The 26,680-nt window shown below is 57.6% G+C and overlaps 2 protein-coding genes and 1 long non-coding RNA gene across 11 annotated transcripts in view; 2 read left to right on the forward strand and 1 right to left on the reverse strand.

The window, feature by feature from the left end:
- The first annotated feature begins 12 nt into the window (after positions 1-12).
- On the forward strand, positions 13-4,054 carry LOC120316477 (kelch-like protein 41a). 2 transcript variants are annotated; one of them, XM_039362145.1, is made up of 4 exons: positions 13-485; positions 912-990; positions 1,080-1,307; positions 1,387-4,054. In XM_039362145.1, the coding sequence occupies exons 1-4, from the start codon at positions 407-409 to the stop codon at positions 2,957-2,959; spliced, it is 1,959 nt and encodes a 652-aa protein (XP_039218079.1). In that variant the 5' UTR covers positions 13-406; the 3' UTR covers positions 2,960-4,054. The 2 variants fall into 2 exon arrangements, with proteins under 2 accessions (XP_039218079.1, XP_039218080.1); XM_039362146.1 differs by having other exon boundaries at positions 1,420-4,054.
- Positions 4,055-4,467: 413 nt separating this feature from the next.
- On the forward strand, positions 4,468-26,467 carry EML2 (EMAP like 2). 6 transcript variants are annotated; one of them, XM_039362141.1, is made up of 23 exons: positions 4,468-4,620; positions 6,381-6,563; positions 6,733-6,853; positions 8,907-8,999; positions 9,633-9,749; positions 12,255-12,283; positions 12,568-12,697; positions 12,816-12,965; positions 13,274-13,343; positions 13,804-13,914; positions 14,328-14,423; positions 14,551-14,685; positions 15,552-15,651; positions 16,083-16,237; positions 16,650-16,775; positions 16,856-16,987; positions 17,081-17,148; positions 17,586-17,674; positions 17,994-18,091; positions 18,345-18,432; positions 19,024-19,119; positions 19,502-19,632; positions 19,876-20,035. In XM_039362141.1, exons 1-23 carry the CDS (start codon positions 4,608-4,610, stop codon positions 19,999-20,001), a joined length of 2,457 nt encoding a protein of 818 aa, XP_039218075.1. In that variant the 5' UTR covers positions 4,468-4,607; the 3' UTR covers positions 20,002-20,035. The 6 variants fall into 6 exon arrangements, with proteins under 6 accessions (XP_039218075.1, XP_039218073.1, XP_039218074.1 ...); XM_039362139.1 differs by lacking the exon at positions 19,876-20,035 and adding an exon at positions 25,829-26,467 and having other exon boundaries at positions 4,469-4,620; XM_039362140.1 differs by lacking the exons at positions 8,907-8,999; positions 19,876-20,035 and adding an exon at positions 25,829-26,467 and having other exon boundaries at positions 4,469-4,620.
- The window catches only part of LOC120316484, a 28,141-nt gene continuing 17,805 nt past the window's right edge, over positions 16,345-26,680 (reverse strand). Inside the window, exons 3-4 of one of the 3 annotated variants that reach the window (XR_005558973.1) lie at positions 18,044-18,250; positions 16,345-16,488 (exon numbers count right to left, since the gene is read on the reverse strand). This is a non-coding gene — a long non-coding RNA (uncharacterized LOC120316484). Of the gene's footprint in view, positions 16,489-17,630; positions 17,861-18,043; positions 18,251-26,680 lie in introns of those variants that run through there. The other 2 variants (XR_005558971.1, XR_005558972.1) reach the window with 2 other exon arrangements.

Here is a 26,680-nt window from a genome sequence, read left to right on the forward strand (position 1 = left end):
CATGAAGGGAAAGAAAACATTCAGCCTTTGGGGGGCATCATAGGGGCTGTGCCAAAACAGCCCTTTTCCAGAGGACAAAGTCGAAGGCCAACTTGGGAAGGGCGTTCCGGCACCTCCATGGGTGGAGAGAAGTCTCCGACTTCCCAATGGGGCGTCAGAGGGAGCCTCAACCTCGTGGTCCCCATCAGGATTCTGACCAAGAGGCCAGGGGTTCAGGATGTTTTGGCCCCCATTGTGAGGTGGGGGCTGCCTTGGAGACCCCAGGACCTTTTCTGCAGGGGGCTCTCAGGAGATCTTGAGGGGGCAGGAGGAGGAGGGTCGGGGGGACCCTCTGGGGCAACCGAAAACCAACGGGCCCGGAGAGAGGGCAGCCATCTGGGAGTCGGTGCTCCAGACTTGGGCCACAATGGATCCAGCAGAAGAAGACGGGGCCAATGACGAACAGCCGGAGGCGGCCGTGTCTCTCAAAGCTTGTTTCAGCCAAGGTGGGTTTCGGGGGCCGATCTCAGCTACGGAGGTAGGAAATGACCAGCAGAGTGGCCAGAAGGAGCCATGAACTTCCCAAACAGCAGTAGGGGATCAGGCTAAACAGAAGGGAACCCCCCCACACACCTGGGAGCTCCTGCTTTCATCCTGCCTTTCCCCCTGTTCTTCCACTCCCCCAGACCTAACAGGCCCCGGCCCAACAGTGGGAAATCCTGCTGAATTTCCTATAAAAGGAAGGAGGACAGCAAAGGTTCAGAGCTCCTGTTTTGTCACAAACTTCTTTTCCCTCCCCTTTGAAAAAAAGATATTTTTTCCCCCCCCCACACACAAAATTCTCTTTGCTGTTGCGGTGATCAATCAGAAGGACCTACTGCAGAAGGAGCTCGTCTCCCTTAATTTTCGCTCCCCCCCGCCCCCGCCCCCAGGTCTGAAGCATCTGCATCAACGGCCAGAACTCTGCGATGCCACTCTGATCGCCGGAGGGAAGAGGTTCCCGTGCAACAGGTGCGTCTTGGTGCCCCCCGGCTGGGCAGGGCTCAGAGAGAGGGGCAGGGAGGCCCACGGCTAAGCTGACCGTCTCTGTTCCCCCGCAGGGCCCTCTTGGCCTCCATCAGCCCCTACTTCCAGGCCATCTTCACAAGCGGCTTCAAGGAGTCCCGGGACGGGGAGGTCCTTCTGGAGGACATGGACCCCTCCGTCCTCCAGAATCTCTTGGGCTACCTCTACTCGGGAGAGCTGGTTTTCAGCCCCGGAAGCGCTGAGGACCTCTTCATCGCGGCCAGCCGGCTCCAGCTCAGCCCAGCGCTGACACTCATCAGCAGGTAGCCCAGCCCATCCTGCTCTTTGATCTCCTTCCTGGTTCTGGGGTGGGGTGGGGTGTTCTCCTGCCATCTTCTCCAGCGATCTTTCTTTCCATTCCCCCCGCCCCGGCAGATTCCTGATGGAGAGGATTTCCCCGGAGAACTGCCTTCGTCTTTACATGCTGGGCCACGATCACAACCAGCCCGCCTTGCTGCACGGGGCACTGCGCTACCTGGGCCTCCACTTTGGCCTCCTCTTTGAACACCAGGACTTCTTGCAGCTCGACCTGAGGGCCCTGACCCGCCTCCTTTCCTCGGACCACCTGGTGGTGGCCTCAGAGATGGACATCTTCCGGGCTGCGCAGCGGTGGGCAAGGGCTGAGCCCAGCAAGCGGCTTCCGATGCTGGAGACGCTGCTCGGGTGCGTCCGCTTCCCACTCCTGACCCAGGAGGAGGTCGCCCAGGTGCAGGCGGAGACAGAGCAGCTGGGTCAGCAGCTGGAGGTGCACTGGCAGGACCTGGATGGAGCAGGGAGGCTGCAGATGAGTGGGGGGCTCCGCCAGGGCATGTACCAGGAGAAGATCATCTGCATCAAAGTGCCCCGTTTGAGGGACATCCTCTCGGTCAGCGAAGACATGGACTGCTACATGGAGTGCCTGAATCCGATCACTGGATCTAGGACGAAGCTGCCGGCCCTGGAACTGGTGGCCCTCCCGGGCTGCTCCGTCCTGGACCACAGGGTCTACATCTCCGGAGGAAAGCATGCCGATGGCTCCTATTCCTGTGCACTGCACGAGTACAATTCTCCGGCCGACTGCTGGACCCAGCTCCCCGCCATGTCAACGCCCCGCTCCGTCCACATGTTCTTAACCTGCAAGCAGAAGCTTTTTGCCCTGAGCGGCTGGAACGATGCCGGCCCCCTCGCCTCAGCCGAGAGCTTTGATGTGGCCCAGCAGGTGTGGACCTCCATTGCCAGCCTGCCCATCATCCTGCGCTTTTCTGCCTCTGCGCCGTACAAAAACAAGCTTTACTTGATCGGCGGTGATGCTGACTCTGATGAGGTGGTCTACAAGGGCATCCTTATCTACGACACCCATCTGGATACCTGGGCGCAGGTGCCGCTTGAGTTTAGTCTGCACGGGGCAGTTGCTGTCCCTATGGAGGCTGGGATCTGTGTCATTGGGGGCTTCTTTTCCAGGAAGGTCACCCAGCCGTACCCGAACCGGAGGTTCAGCCAACTTCTTCCTTGCACCTCAAAATGTTTCTTCATGCAGGAAGCTGGCATCGTAAGCAAAGAGGTCGCCATCCCTCCCCTGCCTGTGCCACTTGCCTTTGCCGGTGCCACTTTCTTCCAAGGGAAGATTTACGTGATCGGCGGAGTTTGTACCTCCAGAACCCACGATGCCATCTATCACTGGCAACCCGGCGAAGCTGCCTGGACCCAGTACCCAGAGAACCTCACCAGTCAAGGAACAATTGTGCGTAGGGTGCTCAAGTGTGTGACCCTCAAAGTGCCAACGCTCAAGCTGAGGGCCCTCATGCAAGAGGCCTCGGCAAGCCGGGTGGCTGTGGGGCTAGCAGACCCCCAGATCTCCTTGGAGAAGAATGAAAAGGACCACCCTCCTCCTTCTGACCTGGCACCACAGAGACCCTCAAGCGGTGGGGAGCTGTAGGAGCCGAAGACCACCCCCCAGAAGAACTATTTTCAAGTGAACCCCTCTAGCATTTAACTCATTAAAAATCCACGTGGCCCCTCCAAGCCCCCAGGTTCAGTTTCCTGCCAGAACAGGGAGCGTCAAAGGCTGAGAGGAGAGCTTTCTGCACAGGCTCTGGGCTCCCGTGCTTCCTTTCCTGGGGGGGGGGGAACAGCCCTGGCAGAAACTGGCTCTGCCCAGGAGGAGGGACCCATTGGGAACCTAGAACCCTTCTCTATTCCAAGGGCAGGTGGGGTCACAAAGGCCCACTCTGGCAGCCCCATCAGCCCTTGGGATAAAAGCACCACCAGGCCCGTGGAGAGCCAGCAGAGACTCCGGGAACAGAGCTCAGAGGCCCGTCAGGCTGAGTTGAGTGGCGGTTTAAGTCGCCTGCCTTGGAAGCAGGAAGAATCTGGGCTGCTGCAGGGGGGGAGGGTCCGCTGCAGAGAAGAGCAGAGGCCTGGAATGGAAGCAGGATCCTCAGTCGCTGATGGCCATGAAATATTTATCCCCTCCACATCTGTTCTGGAGAAGCACTTAAGCCCCGTCATGCCAAGATGACAGAGAAATAAAAATAGAAGTGCATCCCTCGCTTAAAAAGGGGGCTAAGCTGCAAGGTTGATTGGTTGTCCTGCCTACAATTCCCCATTGTGTCATTCCTATAAATCCCCTGACGATATTCAGCTCACATATTTAGGAATATCTGCATTGATTTTACTGGCACCATTGCCCTTCCTCTCCCCCGTTCTTGACTCCCGTTATCCTCGCTGTTTGTGGCAGGAGGTTCCAAAATACCAGTCACGAATGTGGAGGAATCGTTTTACAGCATATAAATATAGTATTAGAAGTACATCCAGGGACCGAACCAGGGGGAACAAATAGACACCTGCCTGGACTAAGGCAAAACAGTTCTCAGTGGTGGGCACTCTGCACATGCTCGGAAAGGCTTGAGCACCCCTGGATTAGCTTCAGAATTTTGCCTCCTGGGGTTCAGATAATAGTGGGGGGAAATCAGATTGAGGGGTGGAGAGAGAAGAGACAGAATGGAGAAAGGTTTGTGCTGCTCTGAATGGAGGGAGGGAGGGAGGGAGGGAGAAGGAAGGAAGGAAGGAAGGAAGGAAGGAAGGAAGGAAGGAAGGAAGGAAGGAAGGAAGGAAGGAAGGAGAAAATGATTTGGATTGAGAGTCTGCAGGGCAGGAAGGACTACAGCAAATGTTAGAATGAAACTTTCAGGAAAGGAGGAGCGGAAGAGAGATGGAAGGAGCACCAGTGGAGGAGAGGAGGAAGTCTGGGACCCAGAGAGAGGGAGCTGAGCCAGAGTGCAGATGGGCCGAAGTTGCAAGTCAGTCTCGCGTGGTCAAGATGGGGCTTGGCAGGGCGAGCAATCTGCAGATTTCGGGGGGGGGAGCACTTGAGTGCAGGGAAGTGGAGAGAGGCTCCAGGGGTGAAGATGGGGAAGGGAAGCAGGAGGAGCTCCGCGGCTGGTGGGTGGGGCTCGCAAGGAGCCGAAGGTAGGGCTGCCCTGTGCCTGCGGGTCGGCGGGTGGGCGCTCAGCTGGTTGGACGGGGACGCGCAAAGAGGGGAGCCCAGCCGGGGGTCTTTGCCGTGGGCATCCCCGGCCAGCAGGATGCAGGAGAGAGGTGGGTTGCCATAGCAACGGGAGGCGGGCGGGCAGGGGACCGCACCGGGAGGACGGACGCGGGAGAGCAGCCCGGAGCGGGCGGGGGCCCTGGCGGGGGGGGGGAGTCGCGGGGCCGGCATGGCCGAGGGGATCCCCGCCTGCGGGCTCCTCTACGACACCTCCTTGCTGCTGCAGTTCTGCAACGGTGAGTGGGGGCGCCTCTGCAGCGGCCGCCGCGGCTTCTGCTGCTGCTGCAGCCCCGCTTCCGCAGTCAGCCCCCCGCCCGCCCGGGGCCCCCTGGGGAGGGGCCCGGCCCCGATCCTCCCCGCCCGGGCAGGTGCGCGCATCGGGCTTCGGGTCTGGCGGGCGGGCGGGCGGGAGTCTCGCAGCCTGGGCGAGGAGGACAGGGCGCGGGGCAGGGCGGAGGCTGGGGGGAGCCGGGGGCAAGGCTGCCCAGCGCCCGGGGAGGCGCGATCGCCCATCCGCGCAGGCAGGTGGGGAGTGCCGGCCTGTCCCGCTAGCCGAGCTCCGCGCCTGAAAGGGCAGCCCGAGCCTCGCCCCGCCGCCCCTCCTTCCGACCCCCCTCCCGGGTTTTCAGAAAGGGGCGAGGCGGGGCGGGGGGCGACTCATCATAGCGGCCGCAACGGCCGTGCGGAAAATCCGGGTCGCCCCAGGGAAGACCCGCCGGCCGGGAAGGGCAGGAAGCGCAGTCTGCCCCCCCTGCTTGGGTCCTAGGCTTGTGTCTCCCCTCCCGCTGCGATCACCTGCCTTTTTTGCATGCTCAGAGGGCGTTTGCTCTGCCCGCATGTGCGTCAGCTTCAGGGATTACTGAAGGGCACTTGGGGACGAATGCAGCCTCCTCCTCACAGCCCTGGGAGGTAGGCCAGCCAGCAAAGGGGGCAGGCCCAGACCGGGGCATGGGGAGGCACGGATAACCCCAACTCAGCAGGACTGCCCTCCTGCCATCACTTGGAGCCCCCCCCCCCTTTCCCCCAGGACCATCTCTGGCCAACCGCTGCCGCTTCCATCCATTCGTTCATCCATCCATCCATCTGTGGCCGGTACTCTGCCTGGCTGCAAGACCAGCCTCTGATTGGGTGTGGAAGCGGCAGGGAAGGGGTGTTGTGGGCAGGCGGAGGGAGGGGCCGGCAGTGCCAGGCGAGTGGCAGCAACAGGCAGGCAGGCGGGAGGGGCACCGGGCCCATCACTGCAGAAGAGATCAAAAAAGAGGGGAGCTCCCCCCCCCCCGCTGAAGGCTGCTGGTCCTCCAGGGGTAGAGTTGGCAACACTCCTGTGGGTGGGCAGGTGGGCACAAGCCACTCACGGGAAGCTCTGAGTGGGCCTCCTCCCTGCTGTGGAAATGCCAATAAGCCACCGAGGCAGCAGGTGGGCCAAGCACCAGTCCCACTGACTCTGACTCGTGATTGACAAGGGAAGCCCACTTCTCACCCCACGGTCCCCTTTCCCTCCCTTCGCCAATAAGGCCATACTTATCGGGAGGGGGTTGGCATGGCCGTTGATCTGTGAATTAATGACCTGGGCAGGCCTTGCACATCGCTGGACACAAAAAATGTGATGGTCTTCCAAATCCTTTAGGGTGGCAGTTTCAGCTTGGACCGCCTGGCTTAGATGTTGCCTGAGGAGCGGGACCCTTGCCAGTCCTTGGGGTGCCTGAGGGGCAAAAAGGGAAGGTGGGGAAATGAAAGAGCCGCTGGGAGACGCTTACTGGGGGGGTCTATTCTGGAGGCTCCTTGCTCCTAACGGCCTTTGCTTCCCCAGATGACAACCTGTCTGGCCTCAGCGGCATGGAAGTGGACGACCGCATCTCCTACCTGGAGCAGCGCCTGCAGCTGCAGGAGGACGAGATCCAGGTGCTGAAGGCGGCCTTGGCCGATGTCCTGCGGCGCCTGAGCACCTGCGAGGAGAACGGGCTCAGCCTCTCCAAGCGGAGACCCGACAAAGGTATCCGGGCCGTGGAGGGGCTGCAGACTGGGCCCCTGCAAGTCCCGGGGTGTCCAGAGGTCCGGCCACAGTGGAGTGCAGGGCAACTGGGGTTAGGGGGTCTAAACTGGGGGCAGGAGATCAGGGAGGCGGGGGTCCCCATCTGACCCCTGTCCTGTCTCTCCTGCAGTTTACCAGCTGCTGCGGGGGCTGCCCTCCAGGCCCACCCTGAGCAATGGGGTCGTCCCGCACAGGAGAGGCTACGCCACCTCCCCCTCGTCCCCCAAGAGGGAACTCCTTCCTGGAAAAAGGTGATGCGCTGGTCCACCAGGGGGCGCTGCCCCTTTTAGGAAGGGGGGAGGGCCTGTGGAATCGCACCCACAGCTCTCAGGATGACGGTTGCTGCTGCATTTTAGATGCCTGGTGGCCTTTTGCGCCTGCATCAAAAAGGGATTTCTACTATTAGAAGGAATTTAAAACCTGAGCGGGAGATGCCCCCATTCTGGCTCTTCTTAGGGCTACCTACCTAGGGGTTGAACGGATAAAAGTTTTAAAATGTTTTTTCAGTTTTGAAAAGCATTCCGAAGGGTGCACGTTCCCCTCAAGAACTGAAATGCATGGAAATTCAGTCCGCGCAGAATCGGGACCTCCCCGGTTCCCTGCTGAGGAAAGCAGAAGGCAACGGGGTTGAGTTGCAAGGCGCCCAAGGGGATGTGGCTGGCCTCACTACTTCCTCAACAGTCCCCCTCACGGGCAGCACAGGCAGTCCTCGGCTTATCACCACAAATTGAGCCCAAAATTTATGTTGCTAAGCGAGACAATTGCTACGTGAGTTTTGCCCCATTTTATGTCTTTCCTGGCCACAGTTGTTAAGCGACTCACTGCAGTTGTTAGGTTAGCAACAAGATTGTTAACTGAATTGGACTTTCCCCATTGACTCTGCTTGTTAAAGGTCGCAAAAGGGGATCACGTGACCCCGGGACACGGCCACCGTCGTAACTATGAGTCAGTTGCCAAGCGTCTGAATTTAGATCACGTGGTTTGGGGGATGCTATAATGCTTGTAAGTGTGAAAAACAGTCATGACTCGCTTTTTTCAGTGCTGTTGTAACTGTGAACAACCGCTAAATGAACTGTTATAAGTCGAGGATTCCCTGTATTCTTTTTTTTAAGAAAAAAAATTCAAGAAAGATGAATTGTGGTTCAGGAATGCAGTTTAGGTTTCCTAGGCAGGTGAGCAAGGCGAAGGAAAATTCCTCTCTTTTTCCAACCCGATGAGATTTAAGCCTTCTGGGAGAGCGCAGCAGGCTTGTCCAAAGCTCCTGGGAAGTCAGAAAAAGCCAGAAACTTCTCCACAAGTCCTGTGGGCTCCTCGCCCAACTTGGCTGTGTCTTGGAGATAGTCTGATGCGCTTCCATCTCTGTCTCCCGCAGTGGCGCCTCCGACTCTGGGGACGGGCAGAGCGCAAACAAACATTCATGCTGAATTCTTCTGCGCAGTTGAAAAAACGTAGGGGTTATTTTCCTCGAAAGACTTGGACTTGATGGAGAGATTTGCTTCCGGGTCCCTGCTCACTAAAAATGAGGGAAGTGGGCGAACAGTAGAACAAACATTCAAGCTGCTGGTTCTCAATGAATGAAACCGCATGCATTGAGTCAGCGCAAGATCCTCTTCCCCTAGCAGCTTTTCCTAGTGGTAGGGGTGGTGGGGGTGGGGTGGGGGTCAGCTAGACAGTTGGCTAAAAACTGCAGTCCCCAAAGGCCCCCAAAGTCCCGTCTCAAGAGTTAGAATTCAGAGGCAGAGACGATTCTTTTGAACGGGCCTATGAAAATACTTTTTTTTCATTGAAATGGTTTGTGATGGTTATAAAGGATGTCTGTTTAGTTCTGGAAGAGGCTGTGCTTCCTGGAAAGACGGACTTTCCAACCTTGGCCCTTTCAGATGGGTGGGCTTCAACTCCCAAAATTCCACAACCAGCAAAGCCTACCTACTTTAAAGCCCACCTATCTGAAGGGGCCAAGGTGGAGAACCACTGCACTGAGAGAAGCAGTAAAATTAGTGATTTTAAAGAATAACATTTTATATTGGCCACCCATAGTGGCGCTGGTTAGATCTTGGGATAAATCTTTTTTTTTCCAGGATGGGGGGGTAGCAAATCATACATTTACCTCTTCATACCATACGTGATAAAGTGGGGGTGGGAACAGTAAATCATCCCTCCAGGGTGGTTAGGGATTCAAGGATGCCTCTTGACTCTCCATGGGATCGTGACATGGCTCCTGACCCCCATTTCACCCCCCCCTGCTGCTGCTCTCTGCTTCCTGCGCCCCCCCACCTGCTTCTGTTGTGATGCTAAACCCTCCAGGGGGGCACGGAAGGGCCCGGTAGCTGGAGAACCTTCCCTCGCCTCTGTTACAGCGCAAGACCGACGTGAGGCTGAGTCCCCCAAGGGCAGCTGGTGAACCCCGAGGGTGCTCATTAAGTTGGGGGGCAGGCAGGCCTTTGCCTGGGTTCAGGGAGCTGCCTCGGCTCTCCTCCTTTGCTTGACTGGCCTGGGTCAACCAGACTGATCAGCCCCCCCCCCCAGGCCTGACTTCCAGAGCACTGTCCTTACCCCCCCCCCGCTTCCAGCCCCCCAGGGAGAAAGGGGAGGTCTGCAGGGGGTCTCTTCTGCAATAGGCTCCTGGCCGGGGGGGGGAAGGGAGCAGCCCTTCGTGGCTTGACCCCTTGCAACCAAAAACAGCTCTGCAAAGCTTTCCTCTTCCAGCCCTCCAGGTGCAGGAGGGTCAGGCACCCAAGCGAAGGGCCCCACATCTCTCTCTCTCTCTCTCTCCTGGCTTGCTGCTTCCACCTTTGGCTGCTTCAGCTGCTGCTGAGAACAATTTCACGGCCTCTTCTGCACATTCAGCCCTCCAATTCGGAAGGGGCTTTTCTTTCTGGCCTGGCACTTCTCAGCCTCTTGCCTGCATCTGCTTCCGCCTGGCTTTCTTCTTCTCCATCGCCCATTTCCCAGCTGGCTCACTCACCCCGCTGCCTCCCCCCCCCCCCCGCGCCTTGTCTGGCTCTCTCGCTCAGGCTCTCTCTCCTACAGCGGGCATAGTAGCTGCCCCTCGCCGGAGCGCCCCGCCTCGCTCAAGCGCGAGAGTTTCAAGGACCAGAGGAGCCACACCACTTCCTCCAGCAGCTCCTGCAGCGGCAAACGCGACGGGTATGTCTGAACTGGCCACTCGGGCAGATGCCCACACCAAGCCCCCACTGCGCGCCTGCCATCATCGCCATCACCACCTCCCGCTGCCAAAGCAACGTTGCAACGCAGAGAAGAGTACTCTGAGCTACAAAGCTAGTCAGGCTCGGTCAGTTCGATCCCAGGGCTCCTTGGTGCTCTCTGAGCTTGGTGGTTTCCTTGCAGACGTTTCATTGCACAAACTAGGTAACGTCATCAGTGCTAAGTTAAAACCCTTCCCTTCCAGCACTGATGACGTTCCCTAGTTGGGTAATGAAAGTCTGCAAGGAAACCACCAAGCTCAAGAGCACCGAGGAGCCCTCATTTCAACCCTGAGCTGCAAATATTCTCCTTTGCTGGTCAGACTGGGCGAGGCCTGCCCCGGCCACTCTGCAGGACAGCCGAAATCTTGCAGAGCAAAACTCCTTTAGCCAGCTGAGGCCAAGGAGCATTATCTGCAGCCATAACATCTGGCAACCTTGCAGGCCAGGAAACTATGCAGAAAATTAGATAAGCAAAAAGAGAGAAACTAGGGTGACTTAAGCAGGAAGGTCATTCCTCTCTGATGTTGATTATCTGCATGCAACATATGCAGCCCCACCAAGCAGCAGCCAAATTCACCCACCCATACAGTGAATCTGGCCTATGTTAGGCACACCCCCACCCCCAATTTCAACAAGGGAAATCCATCCATTAGTAGTGCAGGGCGGGATGGGCCTGGGGAGATACTGCAGCTGACTTCTAAGCCCTCTGGCCATTTTTGGACACAAAGACCAGTGCCCCTTCTCCCCCCCCTCCCGCTGCTCTGTTTCGGTTCGGAACCAACTAAACGCGTGTTCGGGTCTGGCGAAGACCTTCAGGTAGAGCTCCAATCCAGACCTGGCTCCGGCACCGGGAGCTGGCACGGGGCTCGGCCAGGCAGGCTCCGTAGGTCCCTTCGGGCAAGAATGAGCCCACTTCGGGCTTCCAGCCGCGGCCTCGGCAGCTCGAGCGCCCCAAGGGCGCCGCCGGGGCAGGAGCGAGGGGGCTCCCCGGGTGCCGGGAGGGCGGCTCCTGGGCCCCGCCGGGCCGCTCCTTTCCCGGCAGCAACGCCCCGCGGGTCCCCCGCCGCTCCCCCGGGCGGAACCGCCCCGCGCGCGCCTGGCCTTGAAGCAGCGCCGCCTGCCCGCCGGAGCCAGAGCGGAGCGCCCAACCTGCGGAAGGCGGCCCGGAGCCAGAGCCCCAGGTAGGGCGGCTGCGGGGGGCCGCACGCCGGGGAAGAGAGCGCCGGGCACGGCGGGCTCCGCGCTGCCGCTTCCGAAGAGCTCCGCGGCCGGGCAGTCGAGCTCGGCGTTGCCCCCGGCCCAGGAGTGCCGGCCGCGGCGGCGCTCGTCTTCCGGGTTGCGCAGGGGGGGGAACGGCTGCCCCCGGCCGCAGCCGGGCCGGGTCCCGAGAGTAACGGCGGGCGCTTCCCCCGCACCCGGCGCCTCGGGGGCCGCCAACCACCCACCGGGCGGGGGTCGCGGCTTCCTCGAGGCTGCTCGGGAAGGCGCGGAACCCCGGGGGGGGGGGAAGGGGGCGGTTGGTAGGTGCAGGAGCCGCGCCACGTCCCCCGAGACGGTCCCGGGAACAGAGACGCCCCCTCTGTGCCCGCGGGGGGGGGGAGCAGCTCCCAAGGAGCTTCTCAGTGAAGCGCCCGCTAAACTTTCTGCAAAAGGCGACGGGGGGGGGCAGCTCTGCCCTGCCTCCTCGGACTTTCGGGTTTGCTAACCGAACCGGTCCGGCCAGCGAGGTTGCTTTAACTGCGAGCGGTGTGTGTGTGTGTGTGGAGAAGTGGGGGGGTGACCTCCTGAAGGGGGGCTCCTATGCTTCTCTTGTTCTGTATGATGTTTGCGGCCTTCAATTGGGGTACTCAGCTGACCCTCCCCAGTCTAAACCCCCACGACAGGTGGTGTCCCTGCCATCGGCGGGGCTCTGTTGTAGCCCGAAGGCTCAAAGCGGATAAGCGCTACTCCTTTTCCAACTTGCCCTAGCCTCTTGGGGGGCGGGGGGAGGACTATGGCAGCCCCAGCAGTCATCCCTGGCCAGAGCTGCTTCCTCACTGCTGTGCTTGGCCAGCGTTCACATTGCACACCATGCTGTGTTGGACTCAAAGTGGCTTCTCCTGCAATGGGGCTAGGGTCTCCCAAAGGGTCGCTGGGGCAGGACAGGGATGCCTTAATACCTGGAGAGGTCCAGAACTTGGGAATAAGAGGGGCAGGAAGAAGGGAGTGATGGACTGGCAGGGAAAGGAGAATCCCTAAGATGTGAGGACCCTCTTTCAGGCAAGTATCTGGATATCTTTGGAGGTATGTGGGGGGGGTGTGTGTGGTCTGTCTCCCTTTGGGGGAGGTTGTGGGTGGCTGAAGGGTCATCCAGGGTCAGCTGACTCTACAATTAGATGTGTGGGGCTTATTTTCCCCCCCCCTTTCCTATTCCTTCCCAATCAAGTCTCTTTCTCTCTCCTCATAGCAAACCAAAAGAAGCCATCTTCAACGCTGGTGAGTGGATGCGGCAATGATAGATGGGGGGGGGGAAGGTCCAGCTTATTTCACTGGGGGCAAAGTGGGGGCAACCCAAGTCCTAAAGCTGGCGTTGGCCCTATTTGCAGGGCGCCCTTTTGGGGTCCCATATGAGGATGAGGCCCCCACTTGCCCTACCTGCAGGCCACCCATGGGGCGGGGTGGACCATGCTGAGAGCTAGGAGTTTACCTGGCCTTTGGGGGGCGGAATCAAATGAGGATCCAGCCAGCTGACCTTGCCCCCCTCCCCTTCTCCCCTGCAGAGGATGGTTACGTGAAAATGTTCCTGCGGGGACGCCCCATCCCCATGTTTGTCCCCGATGCCGTGGTGGCCACCTACAGCCTGGACGCCAAGCTGGAGCTGCCGCAGAAGAAGCTGAAGCTGGACTGGGTGTATCCTGCTCACGGTTGGGTCCCCCGGGGGGGAGGGTGGCTGGCCCCCAAAGGCTGACTCCAGGCGTCCTGGCAAAGTCCCCTTGCGTTGTCCCTTGACCTGTGGCCATCGCTCCAGGTACGGATATCGGGGCCGTGACTGCCGGGCCAACCTTTTCTTGCTGCCCACGGGGGAGATTGTCTATTTCGTGGCTGCCGTGGCCGTCCTTTACAACGTGGAAGAGCAGCGACAGCGCCACTACCTGGGCCACACCGACGATATCAAGTGGTAGGAAGGGCCCGTGGGAGCCTGGCTGCCTTGCCCCGCCCCATTCTCTGGGGAGACGGGCACAAGCAGCGGGGAGGGAAAGAGGCACCTCCAGGTTAGGGGAGGGCGCTGGCACCTTGCCAGAATTGGAGAATGGTTTGGGGAAATGGTAGTTGGCTGAAGAAATGTAAGAAGGCGGGGAGGCACTTTACTCCAGGGAAAAGAACGTGATAGGAATGGTGGCCCCCGGTCCTAGTAAACCAGAGGAGGAGCTGCCTTTTGGGGTGTCCTCCACCCGTGTAACTTGGGCCCTTCGCTGTCTCCCTTAGTTTGACTGTGCATCCAGACATGGTGACTGTAGCAACCGGACAGGTGGCCGGGACGTCAAAGGACGGCAAGGTGAGGGGGGCGACCTAAGGAAAGGCTGTCCATTTGGGGAGGGGGGCTACAGTTAGAGAGCGATAGATTGGCCAGAGAAAACTCCCCCCAGTTTAGAGCTGAATTAATGCCGTCTGAAAAACGGAGGCTGTTAAGTTGCATCTCTGCATCAGCTGCTTTGGGTGTTTGGTGCAGAAAGGTCAGAAGTGCACAAAACAGGAGCCTTTAAAGTGGGCATCGCCCAGCCACTTTCCCCTGGCATTTTCAGGGTGTTCACAGCCTGCAGGCCGCCTGGCCCAGAGCACTGTGTTGTTTGTTCCTGTCGTGGCTAACAGGCAATCAGTGGACCTTTTCCACTCGCCTTCCTTTTTTCCCCCATGGCTAACGTTGCATCCATTGGCAACGAGCCGCACAAGCCGAGTTTGCGTTCTCGGAGGAAATGCTTTTTGTCTCAAGGTGCGTCTCCCTGCGTGTCCCACAGGTGTTGCCGCCCCAGGTGCGCATCTGGGATTCCGTGAGTCTCAACACCCTCCACGTCCTGGGGCCTGGACCTTTCGACCGAGCGGTCACCTGCGTGGGATTCTCCAAGTCTGTGCGTGAGACCCCTCCTGCCAGCTTCTGCAGCGCGATTTCCTCCCGTGGCCCAACGGGGACCTCCTGGGACACACACACACACCACGTTGGGCCGTCCTTGGTTGGGAGCAGTGTTTCTCAACCTCGACCACTTTAAGGCTTTTGGACTTCAACTCCCAGAATTCCCCAGCCAGTCAAGATGGGGTATTTGGCTGCCAGCATGGCTGGTTGGGGAATTCTGGGAGTTGAAGTCCACAAGTCTTAGTTGCCAAGTTTGGAGACCCCTGCATTAAATGACCCCTCCCACCCAAGCGAGCAAAATAGACTCAATCTCCCCTTCAACCTGTGCAAGGAACGACCTGCCCAGGCTGAGCAACTCTTGGGGGGGCAGCTGCCTCCCTGCCCAACTGGCCCTCTCTTTCCTCTGCCCAGAACGGGGGTGGCCTCCTGTGTGCCGTGGATGACTCCAACGACCACGTGCTCTCCGTCTGGGACTGGCAGAAGGAGCAGAAACTGGCTGACGTGAAGGTAGACGTCTTGCTCGCTTCCATTCCTTGCACCAAATCCGGCACCCGTGTTTCACATCTGACACACTCTCCTTCCTTCCTTCCTTCCTTCCTTCCTTCCTTCCTTCCTTCCTTCCTTCCTTCCCAAGTGTTCCAATGAGTCCGTTCTGGCCGCCACGTTCCACCCCACGGAGCCCACACTCCTCATCACCTGTGGAAAATCCCACATCCACTTCTGGACCCTGGAAGGTGGCAGCCTCAGCAAAAGGCAGGGCATCTTTGAGGTGAGAGCAAGGGGAGAAGGGGGGCTGGGAGGGGGGGCAACATTGAGGTGGCTTCCCTGCCCTCAGCCCCATTGCCCAGGCCTTGTCCACTGGTGTTCATGGGCCTCATGCTGGAGAGCTTACTGGTGTCCAGAAATAAGCAGACACTTTGCTGTGCTAATTGCAGGTTCTGAGTTCTGCTGGAGCACTGAACTCTGGGAAATGTAGGCCCCAATCTCTCTCTCTCACACACACACACACCACACACACACACACACACACACACACAGACACTCCCTTGTGGGCTTCGCTCTTGCCTTCCATTTCTCTCCCATCAGAAGGGGGACGAGAAGCTGAGATTCAGGCTTTACACCTTTTGTTTCAAACATAGTATATGTGATCCTCAACTTACAACACTTCACTTAGAGACAACAGTACTAAAAAAAAGTGTCTGATGATTGTTTTCATGCTTAACGACTGTGGTAGCATCCCCGTGGTCACATGATCAAAATTCAGGCGCTTGGCAACTGACTCACATTTATGATGGTCGCACCACCCGGGGGGGGGGGGGGGCGGTTCGTGTGATCCCCTTTTGCGACCTTCCGACAAGCAAAGTCAATGGGGAAGCCAGATTCCCTTAACAACCGTGTTACTAACTTAGCAACAGCAATGATTCACTTAACAACTGTGGCAAGCAAGGTCGTAAAATGAGGCAAAACTCTCTTAACAACTATCTGGTTTAGCCACAGAAAGTGTGGGCTCAACTATGGCCATAAGCCGAGGACTAGGCGCAATTCAGCAGCGGGTGAATGGAGATATTCGGGGGGGGCTCTGAAGTGTCCCTTTGGGACTCCTCCCTTTCTTCTCTCCCCCCCCTTTCTCTGCAGAAACACGAGAAGCCCAAGTATGTCCTCTGCGTGGCCTTTACAGAAAACGGGGACACGGTGACTGGCGACTCCGGGGGCAACCTTTACATCTGGGGCAAAGGTCTGTTGGGCAGTGGGCAAGGCTTCTTCTTACTCCCCAAAGGCTGTCTGGGCGCCCCTGGTCGGGAGTACTGACTTTGCATAAAGCAGGGTTTGTGGATTAAATCCTGCAACCCACAGCGTGGAAATTAACTATTAAATCATGCAAGCCAGACTACTGATGCTCCAAAGCAAATCTGCTGGTTTCATGGTCTCCCCAGGTCAAGATGAGGAAGACTCAATCCCTGTGGCTTATAGCACGGGTCTCCAGTCTTGGGAACTTTAAGACGTGTGGACTGGCTGGGGAATTCTGGGAATTGAAGTCCACACGTCTTAAAGTTCCCAAGATTGGAAACCCCTGCTATAAAACCAAAATGCCCTGCTTATGGGACAGGAGGCAGATTCCCCCACCTGTGCCTAAATGCCCGCTCTGTGCCACTCTTGTCCTTGCAGGGGGGAACCGGATCTGCCATGCGGTGCCCGGCGCCCATGAGGGGGGCATCTTCGGCCTCTGTGTGCTGCGGAATGGGACCATCCTCACGGGGGGCGGCCGAGATCGCCGGGTGGTGCTTTGGGGACGGGATTATCAGAAGCTGCAGGAGAACGAGGTGAGACCCGGGGCCAAACCCCTGAAATAAATGACCAGCAGGGTCAAAAAGATGCTCGGCTTTTAGTGGTAAAAGAGAGGAAAGTGCTGACTCTCCATAGGAACATCTTTCCATGCCAAAATAGGTTTATTGTATTTTATCCCTACTTAAGCAGCCCAATTCATGTCGCTCCCTGTCTGTGGGTTGTGGACATGCGCTGGGTCTCTCCAGGTCTTCCTCAGGGCTGTGTCTGTCTGTCCCTCTGAAGTTTCCTAGAAACAGGGTTTCCCGACTGATTAGGGCAGGGGTCTTCAAACTTGGCCCTTTTAGGACTTGTGGACTTCAACTGCCAGAATTCCTCAGCCAGGAGGAAGACCCCTGGGTCAGACTAGAAGATCTCGAAGGTCCCTTCCAACTCTGTGATTCTCTGCAGGTCCCGGATGGCTTCGGACCAGTGCGCACCATTGCTGAAGGGAAGGGCGACTCGCTCTTTGTGGGCACCACTCGCAACTCTGTGCTACAGGGGTCCTTGTCGACCGGCTTCTCTCTCCTGGTGCAGGTAGCAGGCTGTGCTGGGAGGGCCCTGGCACCTGGGGTACCCTCATGGAGAAGCCAGCTGACCCCCCCCTCTCCTACTAGGGACACACCGAAGAGCTTTGGGGCTTGGCCACCCACCCCACCTTGGACCAGTTCCTGACCTGTGGGCAGGACAAGCAGGTCCACCTGTGGAGTGTGGCCACCCACCAGCCTCTATGGAGCAAGGGAATTGAGGTGAGCACAGGGTCTTCTGCGGGGGCTTCTGGGGCCATGAAGACCACCTCTGGGGCCCCAAGGGCACCGTCTGAAGGCTGTTTCCTCTTCCAGGATGCAGCTCGCTCGGCTGGCTTCCACCCCAACGGTTCGGTACTGGTGGTGGGCACTGTCACGGGCAGGTAATGGGCACAGGGAGTCCTGGTGGGGTGGGGAGGGTGGAAGACCCTCTCTGGGACCCCTCCCTTCAATGCTTTGGTACTGTGCTGCCCTTCTGGGGGCTCCTGGGTGTCTTGGATAGCTGCTCAAAGAGAAATAGGGAGCGGACTTGGGAATCTCGGGAGGGGTAGGAGCTTTCCTGGGCCCAGCTGTTGGGGGCCTCTCAGTTCAGAGAGACTCAAGTGCCCCAAACTTTGTGCCCCTGGCATGGAGGAGACTCTGTCCTCCTTTAATGAAACCTGCCCACTTTTTAATCTCCTTGCTCTGGTGTGCTTCCTCTGCCTTGATAATGGGGGAAGGTGCAAAGGAGCAGACAGACAGACAGACAGACTCGCACCTGCAGCCCCTGCGGGGTTCTGGCCTGCCGTAACATCTCCCCCCCCATCCTGCTTCCCACCAGGTGGCTAGTGCTGGACACGGAGACCCGGGACCTGGTGGCCATTCACACGGACGGAGGAGAGCCCATCTCTGTGGTCAGCTTGTCCCCAGGTTGGAAAAGAGGGGGGGCCACGTACAGGCAGGGGGTAGGAGGATCTGCAAACGCCAGGCATGGCATCGGGTGTGGGTTTGCCCAAGAGGAGGCAGTCTGTGGGAAGGACACAAAAGACACAAATTCGGAGGTGATTTCCTGGAGTCTGAGCCCCAGAGGCCGCAGGGGACGTTTGAGAGAGATGGCTGGTTTAGAAATAGGAAACAGAAATGAAAGAAAGAGGGAGAGAGAGGGAAGGAGAGAGAGAGAGAAATGTTGTCCCACATTTTCTCCACGCCGTTGCCCCCTCCCTGCTGACTCTCCTCTTTTGCTTTGCAGACGGGAAGTACCTGGCTTTGGGTTCCCATGATAACTTTGTCTACATCTACCTGGTTTCCGAGGGTGGCAGGAAGTACGGCCGGGTTGGCAAATGCTCGGTGAGTGGAGGCTGCCGGGGGGAGGGGCCTCTCCCAGCGGGATCTTCTGGGTGCGGCAGGGCAGGCTGGCCCCCCTTTGAACTGGGGCTCAGCTGGGCAGCCCCGGACGGCCGAGCCCCTCCTGCCAAGTCACAGAGCCGCTGCGAGTTCCAGATTCTCCTGAAAGTCCAAAAGAAAAAGAGGGCGCTGATGCGAGGATCTTCTCCTGGTCGGCCTTTCCCAAAACTAGCTTTGACTGTCCTCCTTGCCCCAGGGTCACTCCAGCTTCATCACCCATCTCGACTGGGCCTTTGACAGCAGCTGCCTGGTCACCAATTCGGGGGATTATGAGATTCTCTATTGTGAGTATTCTGGACCTGAAGAGGGACCGTCGTTTACTCCACTTTATTTATTTATCAAATTTGGAAGCTGCCCTTCTCCCCCACAGAGTGACTTGTTATCACTGCTGTTGGGAGTTGAGGTGTGTCCCCCCCCCCCTTGGAAGAAGAAGGCGGCCTTTGGCCGTTTCCTGGCCCAGTTTCAGAATAACGGAAGGCACTTTGCAAGCCTGCTAGTCTAGATGCTGTCTTGGCACTCGAAGGATGCCCCCCCCCCAGGACAGTCCTATTCAGGCCCAGCCATATTGTTCGTTCTGCTTTCATTGGCTTTAGAGAGCGGAAGGGCCCTCATGTGTGTGTGTGTGGGGGGGCCTCTGGCATCTTGGAGCTGGCACGGAGCCCCTCCCTTGGGGGCCTCTTCCTGCCCACCTGAGCCAACTGGCACCAGCCTCAGTGGGTGGAAGGGCAGTTGCCCCTTAGCGCAGGGCTCTCCAACCTTGGCAACTTTACAACTTGTGGACTCCAACTCCCAGAATTCCTCAGCCAGCTATGTTGAGGGTACATGCAGCTCTAGACTCGCCTTCTTCATTCCTGCTGCCTTCCTTCCCATCCCAGGGGATCCCTCCACCTGCCGGCAAATCACCAGCGCGGAAGCTGTGCGCAACCTGGAGTGGGCTACGGCCACCTGCGTGCTGGGCTTCGGGGTGTTTGGTAAGCGCCGTGGGGCTGAGCAGCCGTGGGTGCCAGGAGGGTGTCTGCGCCTGGGCCAGCAGGGGGCAGCACAGGGCTACGGGTGCCTTGCCAACAGGGGATGCTCTGCCCTCCAGCATCTTCTGAGGACCTTGAGCTTCAGAAATCCACCCAGGTGGGGATTTACCTTCAAGTGCAGCCAACACCTCCCCTGTTGGGACCCCCACTTCACCCAGAGGCACGAACGGAAAGCCCCCCTTCTGTCCCACCTGCTGGCTGCCGGGTGCCATTGGAGGCCTCACCAGAGCAGTTCCGTTTCGCAGGGTGGGCTGAGGGCGTCAAGAGGAGGCTGAGTGGCCGAAAAGCTTTGGCCTCCCGCTGACCGTTTCTCCTGCCCCTGTAGGGATCTGGCCGGAGGGGGCGGATGGCACCGACATCAACGCCGTGTGCCGCTCCCACGAGGGCAAGCTCCTGGCGTCGGCTGATGACTTTGGCAAAGTGCACTTGTTCTCCTACCCCTGTTGCCAGCCGCGGGTGAGCAGCCACGCCGGGAGCCTCTGAGAGACGCTGGGATTTGAAACCCTTCTCGGCGGGGGGGGGGAGGAGGAGGGCACAAGGCCCCAGCCGGAGGGAAGAGCCCATTTGTGGCCTTTGGGGAACGGGCTGCGCTGCCAGGGGGTGGCACAAGGCCAGCCGTCTGCCACTTTTCCCACAGAGGCCGGCCAAGCAGGCTCTAGGGATGCCTCCTGGCCCTCTGACCCCCTTCTCTTACCCCAGGGCCCCAGCCATACCTACAGCGGCCACAGCAGCCACGTCACCAACATTGCCTTCCTCCACGACGACAGCCTGCTGCTCTCCACCGGTGGGGTGGACACCAATGTCCTCCAGTGGCGCCTCGTGTAGGGAGGGAGGGGTGGGGAGGCCAGTGGGGCCACCCCGGTGGTGGGGCTAGGGAGGCAGGGGGTGCAAAGGCGGGGGAGGGGGAGGGAGGCTGCATTCTGTTAAACACTTTGGGGAGGGTTTAATACTCAGGGGAAGGGGAGGGGGGCTAATGGCAGAGGCCAGGGAGATGGAAAGAGGCACTTAAAGAGATTGCAGGCAGCTATATTTACAGAAATCCCTATATGAATAATTATAATATATATCTAGATCAATCTCTATATATCTATATTTAAAGGCAGAAGGTTGCACAGGCTGAGAATGTGAGGGAGTTGAGGGAGAGCGGGGGGGGGCACAAATATTCCCCTCCCCTCTTGGCCTCGGATTCAAGAGATCCTGGCAGGAACAGCTGAAGCCCCCCCCCGGTTTCTTTCCAACTCCCCAGATGCTTTGGGGCACGTTTGCACTATGAATGTAAGCCAGTTGAGTTCCCGGGTTCCCCTGGGGGGGGGAGGGGGCCAGCTGCTCCATCCGAATCCAGCGCTTGGAGGGTGAGCAAAAGACATCTTGCTGGGCCAAAGAGGGATGGGGTCTCTGCCCCTCTTCCCCCCCCCCCATCCTCCTCCCAAGGAAAAATAATGCTGCGAGGCACAGGTGAAGCAGCCCAGGTGAGATGGAAGCCCTGGGATGTTTCCTGGGACAGGGGTCTCACTTTAAGACTTGTCACAGACTCCCAGAATTCCTTTGCCGGCTGAGTCTTAAAACTGTCAAGGTTGGAGACCCCTGTCCTGGGATACTCAGCCCGAGTGGGAGGATGTTAGCTTTGCCCCCAGCATTGATCTGCCATGAGGGGGGGGGAATCCAGGCAGGAGCAGAGACAGCGAGGCCGAGCCTCAAATTCTCTTGCATCCTCAGGCTACTTAGTTCACTCTTTTTGTGATGGCAGCATTGTGAACACACAAACACACACACACATATGCTGGTGACTACCCTGTGTGCTCTTTGCAAGGTCCAATTTCTGCATAAGGGGCTTGGTCAGACAAGGAGCCCCCCCTGGCATTCCTCTCCCCTTTCCTTTCTTCAGCCTGCCTCCCACCCCCTAATCCCCCCCCTGGCCAGACCCCTCCAGCTTCCCCAGTCCAAGGGGACTTACGAGTAGTCCTCAACTTACAATGATTTCAGTGACGGTTCAAAGTTACAACGGTATCGAAAAAAGCGACTTAGAACCATTTTTTAAACTTACGACCGATGCAATGTCCCCACAGTCACATGATGGAAATTCAGACACTTGGCAACTGGCTCACATTTATGACAGCTGTGGTGTCCCCTTTTGTGACCTTCCGGCAAGCAAAGTCAATGGGGAAACCGGATTCGCTTAACAACCATGCGACTGACTTAACAATTGCAGCTGTTCACTTAGCAACTCTGACGAGAAAGGTCGTAAAATGGGACAAAACTCACTTAACAAATGTCTCACTTAGCCAGAGAGATTTTGGATGAACTGTGGTCGTAAGTTGAGGACCCCTGTCATTTCCATGCTGGCGTATGGAGGAAGCAGGAGGGGCTCCCGGCCTTCCTTGCCCTCGCCTGACCTTCCCCTCCTTCACCTGCAGGGATTCCCAGCTGGCTTGAAAGGCACCTGAGCGAGGAGACCCCCTCCCCCCCCAATTCCCTGCTTTCCGACTGGCCTTCCCTTTGCTGCCTGGTGATGCCCCAGGAGGTGGAATCCAGCAGGCTTGACCAGGGCAGAGGCTGAGGAGGAGGAAGGCAGGCAGGCAGGGCGGGGAGGCCAAGTGGGGGAGAGGCCAGGTCTGGCTCCTCCGTCGGAACAAGCTCCTCCTGGTGCAAAAGGGGACCAAGGGCCCTTGGGCAGGGGAGACGCCAGGCTGGGGGGGGGACATTTTCTGTACAGGAAATGCCGTGGGAAAAGCTGGGGAGGCCTTTGTGGGTCACCAGAGCCAGTTTCAGCCCCGGGTGAGGGGTCTTCGGCACAGGGCCTTCTCCTGGTTTGGGCCACGTGGCTGAGAGGGCTTGCAGGCCAATGGCACCATCAGTTGTGAAGCAGGGAGACTTAGCGTGACCGTAGCATGACTGTCTTCTGTATTTTCCAAAGAAAAGGTACTGGGGGAGCCTAGGAATTGTGTATATAATCCAATAAAAAGAGGTAGAAGAACACACATTGCCTCTGGTGCACAAATGTCATTGTCAGGGGCAACTTTTGAACCTTAAGCAAACTCCACCGGGAACTGACAAGCGCACAAAGGCTCGTCGCGGCAGCTCCTGACCGAAGGTTGCAATCAAACATATGGTGGAGGCTGCTCTGCAAACGCAGCTCCCCACAAACTTCCAGGCCCCGAGAAGGACGTGAACAGACTGTGCCAACGACCTGCCTTGGTGGGAGTCCTGCTTCTGCTTTGGGCCAGTTCAAGAGAGGGCTGGGGGCTGGACTAGAAGGCCTCCAAGGTGCTTCCCGACTCTGTTATTCCGTTTAGTCTATTATCTGATATTGGTGAGATGGCACTTCAGGGGCCTGAGATGGAAAGAAAGCGAGCGGGAAGGTTTTAGAATCTCACCATGTGTCGGATGGCAGGGCCTGATGGGTGGAGCACTCCCCAGTCAGAAGGCCGGCTGGGGAATTCTGGGAGTTGAAGTCCAGGCTTCAGTCTAGAAGTAGCCATGGTTGAGAAACGCTCTCCTAAGTTAGTGCTTCCTCCAATAGACCAACATGTCGCACTAAAAGTGCCTGCCTGGCAGAGAAGTGCTTTCTGACTGGCAATCTGTGCCAGGGCCACAACTGTCCTGCTCGCCCGGGGGTGTCTTTTCTGCTAGTCTCTTATTAAAAGGGGAAAACTCTCAGAGGAGAGGCAAAGGTCACTGCATACATCAGCTGCAGAGAACTGGATCTCACCCAAACACTGGATCCAGTTCCTTCCGACTCACTGCAAGCTGCAGCAGGCAGGCAGGGAGGGACTTGCTGGAAGCCCTCGGCTCTTTGGCGGGAGGGGGAGGGCGATGTCACAGCTGTGGCCTAGAATCACCCATGACCATAAGTGCCACCGCGGATGCAGGGCAGCTGAGGGGGGAAGGAGGAGAAAGTTTTGAAAAGTTTGCAGCAAAAGGGATCACTGCCCCTTCCCTCCCGCCCCTTCTGGGCGGCTACTGGCATTGTGCTTTCCCAAGCAACTGTGACGTGGAACCAGCTGACCAATTTAATCGCCATTCAAAATAAGTAAAGTAGAACAAGTTCATCTTCAGCTCCCCTCCTGGTAACGCAATTGCAGAGGGAGGACCGGTTGGAAAAGGGCAGCTTGTTCTGCAGTGGGCAAGTCAGCATTGGGTTTACAAAAATTGTATTAGAGAGGAGTGTTTGGTTCCTTGGAAAACTGCTTTTAGACATAATTCTAGGCTCAGCTTTGGTTGCAATGCTTTAAAGCAGGGCTCTCCAACTTTGGCAAGGTTAAGACTTGTGGACTTCCAACTCCCAGGATTCCCCAGCCTGCTGGCAACTTTAAGACGTGTGGACGTGCTATCTGGGGAATTCTGGGAGTTGAAGTCCACACGTCTTAAAGTTCTTGAGATGGGTAAACACCGCAGTAAAACAAAACCTCATTTGTCTGTTTGGCATTCCTCCTTGCTTACATTTCAAATTTCCTAGAAAAAAATGCACGCCCTTTCCCCGCTTTCCCTCCGCCCAAAAGGCAACCTGGCTTCCTCTCCAGCTGCTCCTTTTACAGCCACCACCACCAGCACCACCCCGGCATTTCCAGAGCAAAGCAAGCAGGCTACTCTTACTTTACGGCAAAGGTGGGGCTGCAGGCTTGCCTTGACCTCCTCGCCTGGAAGTTCGTTGACCCCCGAGCCAGCGGCCCCTGAGGCTTTATGGGGCCCTTGGCGGAGTTATGGGCCAGTTTACTGGGGCCGAAGCTCAGCAGGGAAGGCCTGCCCTGCAGCTCCGCTTTTTCCACCAACTCCTGGGTGAGGATTTCAAGGGAAGCTGGAAAGAAACATCTTCCCTCTGACCGAGATCTTCCAGCCAGAAGGGTTGTCTTTCCCCAGCTCCCAGGCGCTTGGACTACATCTCCCATCACCCCCAGCCAGCCTTGCCCAGCAGCATGGTGGCTGTGCCGGATATCAGGGTTGAAACCCCAGAGCCGGAGAGGCCTGACCACGGGAGAGCAGATTCCTGTGTCCGGCAGTGGTTCTGCCTTGGCTAAAACCGAGTCCGCAGCAGACACAACCGCCAGCAGTCCCCGATTTACAGCAGTTCGCTTAGTGACCGTTCAAGTTACAGCGGCACTGAAAAAAGAGCCTTAGGACCGTTTTTCATGCTGGTGACCGTTGCAGCATCCCCGGGGTCATGTGGTTTCCATTCGGAGGCTTGGCAACTGACTCACATTTATGACGGTTAAAGCCTCTCGGAGTCATGTGGTCCCTTTTGTGATCCCCAAAGTCAGCAGGGGAAGCCAGACCCACTTAACAACTGTGTTACTAATTTAACAACTACAGGGACTCCCTTAACAACGGGGGCAAGAAAAGCCGTAAAATGGGGCAGAAAAGCTGCAACAAATTGCTCACTAGGCAACATCAATTTTGGGCCCAACTGTGGTCGTACGTTGAGGACTACCTGTGTCTTGTCTTTGCATCTATGGGGAATCTCCATCCTCCCGGTCAGGGTTGTCCCAAAGGGGCTTTTTTCCAAAGGCAGCTGGACTCTCTTGCTTCTTTTTTCCTCAAAAACGTTTCTCTTCTCATCCAAGAAGCTTCTCTCGTTCTGAAGAACCACCCAATGGTGAAGAAGCTTCTTGGAGGAGAAGTGAAATGTTTTCGAGGAAAAAAGATCCAAGGAAGTCCAGCTGCCTTTGGAAAAAAAGCACCTCGGGGTATCCCGTCTCTGAAAATCAGATTTTTGGGGAAAGAAGGATCTGCATTTCCTGCAATGGGGGGGGGCACTTGCAAGGGCGAGTGGTGGGCTGGCACCTCTGGGCACAAAGAAGCTGGTCTGCCTGCGTCTCCGGCTGGCTATCCTCACCCTGAAGGAGCTCCACGGTGGGGTTTTGGGATTGGAGGCTTCTGGGATGGATCGCCCGCTGCTCCCCCAGCCCCCGGATTAGAGAGCTCTCAGAGAGCCCCAGTCTAATGATGTCCCCAGGGCTGCTTTGACACTGGAGGACCAGAAGAGGCTCTGCTATTTAGGGAGCCTGAGGGGCCTCCAGTGGGGGAGGCAACGGGCCACAGGGATGGGACCCCCCCACCCGTAGGACTTCCTCTCCAAAGAGGCAGGCTCTCCCACTCACCCACCCCCAAAACCTTTGGCTTCCTGGCTGCCTGGAAGGTGGGGGAGGCAGCCAGCTTAGCCCTCTTGTCTGCCGCCTCTGCTGGGAGCCTTCTGGGCGGAGGGCCCCACCGTCTCCGTCCCTTTCACCCCCTCCCAGAGTCCCTGGCTTCCTTTGCTGCGCCTGAAGGTTTCGTGCCAGGTGCCAAATCCGCCCTCTCTCGCTGCTCTGGGATCTTGAGGAGCCCTCCCGCTCTCTTATTTTTGCTATCCTCTGACTTATTAATGAGCAGCTTCTGAAGGCAGCCTCCCAGCGGAGCTGACTCGGGTCCTGTGGCTGGGCTGCTCTCATGTTGCACTTGCCTGAAGACGCCTCCGGAGGAAAACAAGGGCCAGCCCCAAATCCTGGCTTAGTCAGGGCTTAGCGTTGCCTGCCAGGACAATCCTAGGCTGGAACACAGCCATGCCGAGAAGGGGGCTGGGGTGGGACGGCTTGTCTTTGGCCCCAGCTAAGTGGGAGAGTTTGAAGCTCTCCGAGTATGCTCAGAGTTCCTCACTCCTCCTCCTCCTGCTCCACAGAAGGGCCTCAACTGTCCTGATGTACATGGCACTCTTGACCCATGGTTGCTGCGTCCCAAGAGAAGAATCCCTCTGGGAGATCAGTGGAGTTTCGACAAAGCTTCAGAGGATCCTTGCAGGATCAGCGTGCCTCCACCCCAAGACCTCCGGGCTTGTCGGACTACATCTTGCAACTGCACCGCAAAGCAGAATCAGGCCTCAGGTGTGCTTCCAGACCACCCAAGAGGCTCCTAGCAAGTCTTCCTAGCCTGGCTGGTAAGAGCAGCTTTATTGACCAATTCAAGAAGACTGGAATCTGGTCTCCCTTCTGGGAATCTCTCCCCATTCAGATCCTTTGGCAAATGGCAAGAGGACCTGCCCTCTCCTGCAGGTCAGAAGCCAGGAAAGAATTCCCCTCGGACCAAGCAAACGCCGCTGCCCCTGCCTCAAGCACAAAGCCCACCAGACCATCCCTGGTGGACCTGGCCTGTGGCAGGCATCCAACTCTGTGGCTGCTTGTGACTTGGGTGTATTGTGCAAGTGAAAAACTGTGGATCCACTTGCAAGCTGTGGTTGAGGGAACCACAAGCACACGGTGGAAAGACAACCATCCTCGGATATGGGCTAAGCAAACCTGGGCTAAAACGTCTCTCAGCCTGACCTGCCTCACAAGTTCTTAAAGAGGTTCTTAAAATGGGGGTGGGCAGGTGGTCTTCCTTTGTATGGATGGAAAGCAAAACTCTTGAATACAAATAAAGCCTGGGATATAAATGCAGAAACTGTGTGTGTGTGTGTGTGTGTGTTTGTGTGTGTGTGTGTGTGTGCATGCGCGTATGTGTGTGCCTAAGGCAGGAAAAAGGTGTGCTTGTCTTG

The sequence above is a fragment of the Crotalus tigris genome, unplaced genomic scaffold, assembly GCF_016545835.1.
Source record: "Crotalus tigris isolate CLP2741 ecotype Arizona unplaced genomic scaffold, ASM1654583v1 scf7180000019364.2947544272:3078424, whole genome shotgun sequence".
NCBI lineage: Eukaryota > Metazoa > Chordata > Lepidosauria > Squamata > Viperidae > Crotalus > Crotalus tigris.

Excerpts from the sequence above, each read along its gene's own strand:
- LOC120316477 (XM_039362145.1), top strand. The coding sequence starts at position 407 with ATGGATCCAGCAGAAGAAGACGGGGCCAATGACGAACAGCCGGAGGCG. Across the intron at positions 486-911 it reads CAAAGCTTGTTTCAGCCAAG|GTCTGAAGCATCTGCATCAA; the intron begins GTGGGTTTCGGG and ends CCCCGCCCCCAG. Across the intron at positions 1,308-1,386 it reads GCGCTGACACTCATCAGCAG|CGATCTTTCTTTCCATTCCC; the intron begins GTAGCCCAGCCC and ends CATCTTCTCCAG.
- EML2 (XM_039362139.1), top strand. Across the intron at positions 6,854-8,906 it reads GAACTCCTTCCTGGAAAAAG|GGGGGCACGGAAGGGCCCGG; the intron begins GTGATGCGCTGG and ends TAAACCCTCCAG. Across the intron at positions 12,698-12,815 it reads AAGCTGAAGCTGGACTGGGT|GTACGGATATCGGGGCCGTG; the intron begins GTATCCTGCTCA and ends CCATCGCTCCAG.